Source organism: Lynx canadensis, chromosome B2 (genome assembly GCF_007474595.2).
Source record: "Lynx canadensis isolate LIC74 chromosome B2, mLynCan4.pri.v2, whole genome shotgun sequence".
NCBI lineage: Eukaryota > Metazoa > Chordata > Mammalia > Carnivora > Felidae > Lynx > Lynx canadensis.
The window spans coordinates 120,543,964-120,555,260 of NC_044307.1; the positions used below are offsets into that span (position 1 = coordinate 120,543,964).

The window sequence follows — 11,297 nt, forward strand, 5'->3', positions numbered from 1 at the left end:
TACCTCCTTCTCAGTTTCTGCGCTTGTTTACTTTGGATGTTTTTGTGGATCTATTTGTCTTTTTCTAGTTGCTTCTTACCGCCTCAGACCTCTTAACATTAGTGCGTCCTGATCCCAATTTTTGGAAATCTTCTGTTCCTATCTGCACTCGCTGCCTGGGTGATTACCTTTCTTTCATGGCTTTCAACACCATAAATATATTTCAGTGATTCACGGATTTATAACTTTTCGCTCAGACTTCTCCCCTGGACTCCAGATGCCCATGGCCCACAATGTCTGCTCAAAACCTGCATTTGGCTGCAGAGACACATCAAATCAACACAAACAAAACTGAGCTTTTAGCCTTCCCCTCCTGCCGCTCCTACAATCTTTCGGATCTCAGTTAATGGCTTTTCGTCCTCTAGTTTTTCAGGCCAAAGCCTTTGGGGTTCTCCTTACTTCTCTCTTGGTCTCTCGCTCTACACATGTTGCATCAGGAGACCTTTTGCTATTGCAACCCCGGTCCGAGCCGCCATCATCTCTGGCCTGGATTACCCCAATAACTTCCTACCTGGTTTTGGTGCCTCTGCTTCTACTTCTGCTCGATAGCAATCCTATTAAAACGCAAAAACAACTGTGTCGGTCCTCTGCTCAAAATCCTTCAATGGCATCTCACTTCGCTCAGAGCAAAAAGCCAAGTTCTTGCCATGCTTACAAGCCCCACTATGATCCGGGCTCCTGTTGCTCCTAACATCAACTCCTACTAACTTCCCCCAGGTTCCTGTGGCTCCAATTGTATTGGTCCCCTTGCTGCTCCTCAAGCATGTCGCGATGGGCTATTCTGCCGCCACTACCCTGAGAATTGTCTCCTACACGGCCACGCTGCATTTAGAATTTCTCTCTACTCCTTTCTACTCCATCCTGCAAACCACTATCAATGATTTAAAGACTCTTTAGCTCACCATAATATTAGACTCTAAAATCTTTCAATGGGTTTCCTCTTAGGCTCAGGATACAGTCTACATTTTATTTGTGCTTCAGTGATCTGGTCCTTGGCTCATGTTCTTATTGTTTCCCCTTCCTCTTCCTCCTTTACCTGCCCACCCCACCCCTCCAAATCTATTGGACTCTTTTTGCAACATGCTATTCTCCCATGTCTTTGTATGCATGACTAAGTCTACCTGAATGCCCTTACTGACTTGCCCAGCTGGTCTCAGTCACCTTTCTTGTCTTCCAAGGTAAAATGGACTCCTTCCTGGCCCTGATATTGGTCACAGCATTATCATATTCTATGGCTTTTATTATAGCATGAAACGAGATGCTTGAAAATGCTTTAGCCCAGTGTGAAGCATTTTCTAAGTGTTCAAATTTGATTATTACTCTGCTAAAGAAAGACAGTGATGATAGTGATGTTGTTTCCTCTTCCCGACTGTGATCCTTAAGAAAAGAACTTTTGTTCTATTCATTATCACCATCCAGCACAAGGCCTCCCTGACAGATAGTAAGCATCCAAAAAGCTCTTGGACTTAAGATCAAAGAGACACATACAAGGACGTTCAGAGAAACTACTTAAAATAGGAATTAATAGTGGTAATAACTGTAATAAATAAATAAAAAAAATTCGAAAACCGAAGCATCTGTTGAACAAGCTAAACCACAGAAACAAGTTCAGGGACAAAGACTATGAAAAATGATGACTCAGAGTGAGCTAAGGTTGCTTCTTGGTTCAGCTTGTTACTAAGAAATCACATAATCACTTGCTTGCATGTGGCCGCAAAGCCTGTGTTCTCACAGATGTGCACCCGAAGTTCATGGCTTCCACAGACCTTGTGAAGTGAAGAACACAGCAGATCAGAGGAAGCCAGACAATGGGCCTGTTGCTTTTTTACTGGTGGCTGGGGGAGCAGTCCTGACAGCATGCGTGGAACCACCACTGCCCCACTTCTGCACATTTTGTTTGTTGCTACATCATGGAGTTTACCCAAGATGTTAGTGCAGTCAGCCGGGCCGTGCTTGCCCTATTTATCAATAAGAGAAAGGACACATGAAGATTGTTTTCATCCAGGCACCAGACAAGGTGCAGCTAGGGAAACAGAATCCACACCAGTTATTTTCAGAGAACATAAGGATTCAGTTAAAGAGGTATTTGATGATTGAAGCACATGAAAGGAACACCTAGGTAACAAAGCAACTGCAAAAAGCAGCTACCACTCCTAGTGCTGGGGGGACAGAAGGAAGAGAAGGTGTTAGGGGCCAGAAGCTTTCCAGAGGAGCCTGTGTTGCCGAAGCTCCAACCCCTGAGAAGGGTGTGCTCTCCAGCTGGAGCAGAGGAACAGATCCTGAGAGGACTGTCCCCAGGGAGCTAGAACTCACCTCTCTTGAGGGGACAATGGCTGGTGCTGGTAGTTTGGAAGAAAGGCAATGACACTGGTTCTGAAAGAATGGGGACGAATTGAAAACTGGAAGCACCTGCTATCGGAACAAACTACTGGTCTGCTGCCGGGCGGATGGGACAACACTGATTGGTGAGCAAACAGAAGGAGGTCCCATTGCCCTTCCTCCAACCTTCCGTATTCCTTTAGCGCCCCCTCTGGGCAGAATCTAATAAAGAGCCAGGCGGCCAAGGAGAAACATACTTGCCTAGTTCTAGCCCAGCATCACAAAGAAGAATATTGAAGGGTAGGTTTGGAGCTGAAAGACAACAGCTTAATAACGAACACATTCATATAACGGTACACCATACAGCAGTGAAAATGGGTGAAATTAGACTGATGCTTATTTACATGGATTAAGCTCACAATTTCTTATATAGAAATCAGAAATACGCAATATATTTGCATGCAATAAATCTGCATATGTACAAAGTTCAAAAAGATACAAAAAGTACCAAGTAGGAATAAGTACGTGTGTAATAAACAACCAGGATGTCCTGGGAATGATCTAGAAAAATCTTAAGGTAGTTATTTCCCAAGAAAGGACCAGAATGTGATTGGAAGGGAATACAAGGGGTGCCTTCTTCATGACACAAACTGAACAGCAGATCCACAGGTGATTGCTATGCAATCCTTTATACACCTCTGTGTGTCACATTGTCGTAATACGTTCTTAAATAACTTGCAATATGCGTTTTTTTTTTTGTTTTTTTTGTTTTTTTTTTAATAAGTGAATGTGTCCAGGGGCGCCTGGGTGGCTCAGTCAGTTAAGCTTCCGACTTCAGCTCAGGTCATGGTCTCACGGTTTGTGAGTTTGAGCCCCATGTCGGGTTCTGTGCTGACAGCTCAGAGCCTGGAGCCTGCTCAGATTCTGTGTCTCCCTCTCTCTCTGACCCTCCCCTGCTGGCGCGCATGCTCTCTCTCTCTCCCAAGAAGAAACATTAAAAAATTAAAAAAAAAAAAAATCTATGGCTTCCAAAAGGAAGATCTTTCCCGACTCTGCTTCCATATCATAATGGTAAACTTTGGGAGAGGTTGATGCATAGATACCACCGACTGTGAATAGAAATCTTCTAAAAACAAAAATGAAACCAACGTTGCCAGATTCCCCATCAGAACTGAGCATGTGATCATGTCACCATATTAGTTACATTGAGATAGCACACAGGCTTCTAGTTACGCTGAATACTCAAGCACTTTCCCTATGCTCTATTGGATAAAATTACAAAGGTCTCATTTCAAGTGAACTTTGAATATAATAGGCATTATTTGTTACCATTATGAATAATTAAACCAAATATAAAAATCTTTGTATTTGGTAGTTTCTGGAAGGTAGGCTGACATGACTTGTGTTGGTCACAAGAAAATGAATCCCCATCCCCACAGCCTAAGCCACATGGAATTCAATAGCTGTCCAATGGGACAAGACATTCATCCAAACTATGGGAAACAGTATGGTATCCGCATGCAAATCTTCCACCAGGGTCACAGCAGAATCACAGAAAACTATATTAAAGCATATGAAAATACCACTCTTCAAAGATGGTGTTGAAAGTCACTATCTCTGACATTTTAGGGGCACCAAACAGGCTCAGAATAAAAGTGGTACTGTTACAAAGGTAAAGGACAAAGTCAGAAAAACCTTGTTTTTTGAAGGCATAATTCACAGAAACCCTCCAAAGTTAGTAATAAGTTTGGCTATAGTCAATGGTAGGTACCCTATAGGAAGTGTATGAATCTGGTGATTGGAAGTAAATTTCCAAGGAAAACAGGGGAAAATGCAGTTTCTCTCTTTCTGTCTCTGTTTCTGTTCCATGCCCCCCACCTTATCCTTACTCCTTCCTCCCAGTTAGGAGCCAAATACCTTCCTATGAATCCTGAAGATTATGAGTTTCTTGAAACCTGAAGAACCTCTTTTATGTTTCCAGGTATCAGGGATTCAAAGAAGAATAGTGCACGTTATTGTCCTGAACAGTAAGTATCTGCTAATCAGATGAGGGATAACACCTCCCTCTTTACCATATGTTCCATCCAAAGTAATTTTAGAGACTCTTATCCAGCTTTCAAAATTGCTGTTGAAACTAAACATTTTATTCAACTCTCTTTGATTCCTTCCAGGTAACCTTTAAAAACTAACCTAGTTTAACACAGTAGTCAGGGTCAACAGTTTAATAACATGGTCTGCAACATAGGGAATGCCAAAGGTTAGGAATGAAACTATTAAAATGTCTCCCTACATTTATTTTCTATATAAAAAAATATAAAAAGAAAGTGAAATTTACTAGCATTTTAAGAATTGATGGACAAAGGTACTCTTAATAGGTCCATGTGTCAGAGGTCATGGGTCACAAATGGTCTCCAAGGTACCCTGAGGGGAGAACGATCCTTAATTTACACAGGATGACTGCAGATTCCTCACTAGCTTGTCCACGTTCACTGCACTGTGCCATCCTGCAGTTTACATGGGCCTGGTTAAATGGCTTAACCAACTAGGCTACCATTTTAACTAAATCAACATTTACAGAATAGAAGAATAGCTTAAAATGATTCTTGCAAAGAAAGTGCGTTAAAAAGTGATACTAATAATGCGAACGGTCTCAAAAAAAAAAAAAAAAAAGAACAGCTGACATTTCTATTCCTGGTATGAGACACATTTTTGAGGAGAATATGAAAGTTTACTTGCATATGAAAAGAAATTGTCAAAACCCACAAAGCTATGAGGAAAGGTTTTGGAAGTTTTGTGTTTTATGTATAAATGCAAAAATAAATAAATATATACACACCGAGGACTCATTAAAATTTTTTTTCCAGTAGGGATATATGATCAAAACATTTGAAAATCATTGGCTCAATATCATTCCTTTTGGCTGATATCTACATTTTAACTGGAACTTCCAGGAGACAATTTCTCTACTCAAAGGATTCTGAGGCTACAATTTAAGATGCTTAGAAAAAATATAGGGAGGAAGAAGGCCATTCACACTGATATGTACATCACATCGCCACTGAAGTATAAAATTTAGTATACTTCCCTACCCCCATTTAGTATAAAATTATGGCATAGGGTTATTTTAGTCTTGAAACTCAGACTTTAACGTAGAAATTTTAGGATTTGACCTTAAACCTGTAAAAGGGTAATTAAATGAACTGGTATAGAAAATAAAGAGAAAGATGATTTTTGTGATTTGAAAGATAATAAGGAATTTAACTTCTATAAAACTGATTCATACAGTTTGGAAACATCTTTGTATCCTTTTGATATTAAGTTGTATCCAGATTATAGTTAACTTACTGTCTTTGGTATCAATATTAAAATGATTTGTTTTCTTATATGCCAAAAAATCTCAATCCTGGAATATTACACCTTTCTAATAGATCTTTGCCTACATTTTGTCCCAGAGTACTTTTTTTCTGAAATGCTATTTTCTTTAATTGCTCACTTAAAAAAAAAAAATCTCTAGTATTGTCGTATCATAGAGGTAATGAAGATCAAACTTTTTTTAATGTTTATTTATTTTTGAGAGGGAGATTGAGAATGAGTAGGGGAGGGGCAGAGAGAGAGGGAGACATAGAATCCAAAGTAGGCTCCAGGCTCTGAGCTGTCAGCACAACGCCCGATGCAGGGTTCGAACTCAAGAACCGCGAGATCATGACCTCAGTCGAAGTCAGATGCTTAACCGACTGAGCCACCCAGGTGCCCCAAGATCCAACTCAAACACAGCATTGACCACTCTCACAGCAGGGCTCCATTTTACATATCCCCTCCCTATTACTTATGGTAATGTGCCACCAGGTCCCCCCTCAGGAGGACATGTGGAGTCATGGGAACTACATGACTTTTTGTTCCCAATATTTGCCAAGACATAGAATTGTTCTTGGCCAGGTCGATGAGTCTTGCTTGTACTGGTGTGTGACCAAATCTAAATGAAATTTTAATTGAAACATTTCAATAAGTTAGACAGAGACAGATAAATACTGTGTGATAGCACTTATATGTGGAATCTAGAAAAGCTGAACTCATAAAAGAAGAATAAGAATGGTGATTACCGGGGGCTTGGGGGAAGGAGGAATTGGGGATATCACTTAAGGGTGCAGAGTTGCAGCTAGCAGATAAATATGTCCTGGAGATTCAACGCACTGCATAGTGATTACATTTAACAACATAACCTAAAAGAGTATTTTATTCAGTTCATCCAGAAACAAACAGTAGTGAGAATCTAAGTGTGAGTCGATTTACAAGCCAATGTAAAAACTATTCATGAAAAAGATCATCATTAAAAGCCATAAGTTGGGGCGCCTGGGTGGCGCAGTCGGTTGGGCGTCCGACTTCAGCCAGGTCACGATCTCGCGGTCCGTGGGTTCGAGCCCCGCGTCGGGCTCTGGGCTGATGGCTCAGAGCCTGGAGCCTGTTTCCGATTCTGTGTCTCCCTCTCTCTCTGCCCCTCCCCCGTTCATGCTCTGTCTCTCTCTGTCCCAAAAATAAATAAACGTTGAAAAAAAAAAAAAAGCCATAAGTTAAACTTCATGATTTTTTTTTTTTTCACATCGGAGCTACTGCTCTGACAATTCCTTATTCACTCTCCTGGGTCATTGGCTGTCTCCTCTCTACTGGATCATTCCACCGGCATGCAAATGTGCTCTAGTACTTAAAAAAAAAAATAATTAAAAACCTCTCCTGAATCCATATGTCCCTCTAAATACTGCTCCGTTGCTCAGCTCCCTCTTCCAGCAAAGCTCATAGAAAGAGTTGTCCATCTGGCTGTTTCCAGCTTGTTCTCTCTCATGCTTTCTTGAGGCATTCAAATGAGCTCCCGTTTCTATCATCCCACCTGACAACTCTTACCGATGCCAACGATGACCTCCACATCTTACTTGATGTCATCCTACTTGTCTGCAACACTTGACACAGTTAACGACACCCTCTTCCCAGAAACACTTCACCCTGCTGATTGGACCCCGCTCTCTCCTTCTCCTGCTCAATAGCTGCTCTTCTCATACTCCTTTGCTGGTTCCTCCTCACCCCTTCTGAGTCTAAACATCGGAGTTTCCTAGATCTCAAGCCTTAGGTTTCTTCTCTTCTGTAACTCACTCCATAGGTGAACCATCATGGTGCTAAAAATCATCTGTGTGCTGACCCTGGGTTTTCTATCTCAGTCCTGACTTTGTCCTTCCATGCCAGACTTGTATATGCAACTGGCAGGCTTACATCTCCGCCTGGATGTTGAAAGGGCAGCTTATACGTAAGGTGCACAAAATTGGCTTCCTAATTGGCATCCCAGACTTGCTGTTCCTTCAGTGCCCTGTATATCTGTAAATGGCAATTCCGTGTCTTTATTTGCTCAGGCCGAAAATGGGAGTCACTCCTGACGCTTGTCTTTCTCTCATACCCCCACAACAAATCCGGCAACAAATCCTGTCCCCTTGACATCTAAAATATATCTATTCTGATCACCACACAACATTCTAAATAATAATGAGTCTGTTTACCTCTACCTACTCTCACTAAATATTCATAAGTCATGGGGGGGGGGGGGCGCATAACCTTCATTTACTAAGCGCTGTATCTCCTATTTCTAGAATAATATCTGGCACATCATAGATGCTCGATAAATAATGGCTGAATGAGTGAAAATTAAGTGAATTCAATGTGACTATCCTGGATGACGATGCAAACCCATTTTCTGTCAAAATTCATTCCTTCTACTGTAGGGCTGTGACAGAGCTCTTTACTAACCATACGTAACATCCTTTCCCCCAAACTTCACTAGTTTCCATAGCTATTGTGATCTTTGACTAGTCCATAACTTTACAACATGTGTTGTTGTTTTTAATTTTTTTATGTTTATTTATTTTTGAGAGGGAGAGAGACAGAGCACAAGCAGGGGAGGGGCAGAGAGAATCTGAAGCAGGCTCCAGGCTCTGGGCGGTCAGCGCAGAGCCCTATGCGGGGCTCGAACTCATGCACCACGAGTTCGTGACCAGAGCTGAAGTCAGACGCTTAACCGACTGAGCCATCCAGATGCCCCCAATACATGTAGTGGTTGTTGTTGTTGTTTTCAACTTTTTTTAAACATTTATTTATTCTTGAGAGACAGAGAGAGACAAAGCACGAGTGGGGGAGGGGCAGAGAGAGGGAGACAAAGAATCTGAAGCAGGATCAAAGCTCTGAGCTGTCAGCATGTAGCAGAATACTCCCAGGGAGTCGTGACATGCAACACGGAGGCTTTTCTTTCCAGGAAGCAACTTTATTCCCCGCCCCCCCCCCCCCCCCCCCCCCCCGCGGCATGACTCAGTGGGGTTCCCACAGAGGAACTGAGCCCTGAATGACACATGGCATAGTTTTCTATATATTTTTTGCTACTCTGTCTCCCATATATGGTAACACACAAACGTGCAGTTTGATCAGGTCTTGTTACAAGGTTGTGAGGAATGTTATATGTGAGGATAGCCAGGTTGCCTTGAGGTTTTTTTTTTTTTTTTTCTTTCCTTAGGGAGGGGACCCTACCACAAGCACAGAGCCCCATATGGGGCTTGAACCCAGGAACCATGAAATCATGACTTGAGCCGAAGTGGGATGCTTTAACCAACTGAGCCACCCAGGCACCCCCAGCGTATGTTGTTATTAACAGGAAACCCAGAACTTAACCCTACCGTGAGTTGAAAAACAAATGAGTTGTCCCAATTTTCAAAACTTCTATGCAGAAAGACTGTCTAGCTATTGACCTCTTTTCTGGGAACAAAAGAAAATTTACAAACACCATAGACAGCATCAACTCAGGACAAGAAGAGTGGAAAGATTAACTGTCTTTTATCATGTCACCCAATATTTTCTTCTTTGTGTCTCTTCAGAGCTAAGAAAAGCTGTTTTCTGGTAACCCTTATATAAATGTCAGAAGAGCCAGGCATCCTAAAAAAAAAAGTATGGTATTCATAATCCTCTAGTAAAACCAAAAAAAATGGCGGATAAATGTTTAATAAACTTAATCTGAGGTAAAAGAGGGAGAGAAAGTATGAGAGAGTAAGAGAGAGGATTTGACAGGAGAGAGAGAGTGCCAAAATAGAAATGTGTGATCTGTACCTCAGTAATTTAATTTTCAAGCCTTATTAGACAGTAAGATTTATACATTAAATATGCACTTATGTATATTAAATATTTTATATTAGAAAGTCTCTAGATTATTTTTCCTCAAGATAATTAGCTTTATGAGCCTAAGAAAACACTAAGTTTCAAAGCATAAGGTCTTATGATTCACGAAAATGTACATAGTAAGCTCTTTCTGCCTGAGAAGTAGATTCTGGAACAGAAAGACTCCATAAGATTGAAGTTTCGTAATTTCTTTTTTAATGTTTATTCATTTTTTGAGAGAGAGAGAGAGGCAGAGAGAGGGAGACACAGAAACTGAAGCAGCCTCCAGGACCTGAACTCTCAGCACCAGCTCAATGCGGGGCCCGAACTCAAACCATGAGATCATGACCTGAGCCGAAGTGGGACGCTTAACCAACTGAGCCACCCAGATGCCCCCGAAGTATGGTACTTTCAATGGAGACCTTGGGCTACTTCCCAAATACAACCCACTGTCTACTTCAGAAATTAATTTATTACTTGACTCCATGAGATTCTCTTCCCCTTAGCTTCTAATCCTAGCAATAAATATCTTGTTTACATATTTTCTCCAAATTTAATAAAGCTATTCATTTATAAATGATTATTAAATGGTATCTAAGCACAAATTTTTTAAGCAAATGCCAAGATAAAAATAACAATATCGTATGCCACATCTGTGATAATTCACGATTTATCATGTCGCTGTGGTGAACATGCGCATTTTAGAGAATTGCAGCATTTTTTGCACAAACAATGAGGATATTTAAAATATCTTCCTGGGCACCTCGATGGCTCAGTTGCTTAAGCGTCCAACTCTCGATCTTGGCTCAGGTCATGATCTCACAGTGGGTGGGATTAAGTGCTGCGGTGGGCTTTGTGCTGACCGCATGGGGCCTGCTTGGGATTCCCTCTCCCTCTCTCTCTGGCCCTCCGCTGTTCCCATGCACACGTGCTCATGCTCTCTCTCTCTCTCCCAAAATAAATAAATAAACTTTTTTTTTTTAAGTTTAAGAAATATATACCTCTGGGTGTTTTGACATGTAATCCAATTCACCTGAGGGGCCGGGATATCCTTCCGATAAAGAGAAATGGTTTCCCTGGAAAATTTCCATCCATAAAGCGCATCTTCTGGAGTCACAGTCATTTGAGCATTCTGCTTAAAATAAGCGAAATCAAAATTATTTCTTCATACGTCACATAGTTCAACACTCCATTCTCCTACTCGCTCTCCCTACCTGCTTAGCTGAGCGCTTAATTGCTCTGTCTAGAAACCTATATTCTCGTTCATAAGGAACAGGGCATTGTCCTGGGAAACAAGCGTTTCTGTCTTATTTGGCAATATAACAGCATGTTCATATACCGCGACTGTAAAAGCATCCAAGGCACTAATGTGCAGGATGATTAGGGCAAAAATTGCCACGGAGATTTGAAGAGAAGAAGTGATCATAGCCAACATCTAGTGAGCTCTGAAAGTGAAAGCAACATTCATTCAGTACTTCTAGAGAGGGAAGCATTTATATCACATAAAACTAACTTCCAGCTAACAGACTTTTCTTTTATAATCTTAGGAATATTATACCTAACTACTTTTGTGGGAAAAAAAAAAAAACATTTCAGTTCAATGAATACAATCAGAAACTATTACAAGGATTACACAATATGTACTATTGATAAGATTTGATATCGAATTTAAAAAACACAAAATTCAAATGTAAGCCCACTGTACCCTTTTATTGATAGAAAGAAAATAAATTAACTCTCGTGAAAAATCATAATACAAT

At 41.0% G+C, this 11,297-nt stretch overlaps 1 protein-coding gene across 1 annotated transcript; it reads right to left on the minus strand.

Annotated features, from left to right (window-relative positions):
- Positions 1-6,184: 6,184 nt before the first annotated feature.
- Positions 6,185-10,963, minus strand: LOC115515003 (vascular non-inflammatory molecule 2-like). The gene is given in 5 exon segments (XM_030317111.1): positions 6,185-6,279; positions 6,282-6,331; positions 10,539-10,669; positions 10,752-10,789; positions 10,792-10,963. Coding segments are annotated over 5 exon segments (486 nt in total).
- Between the last annotated feature and the right edge of the window lie 334 nt (positions 10,964-11,297).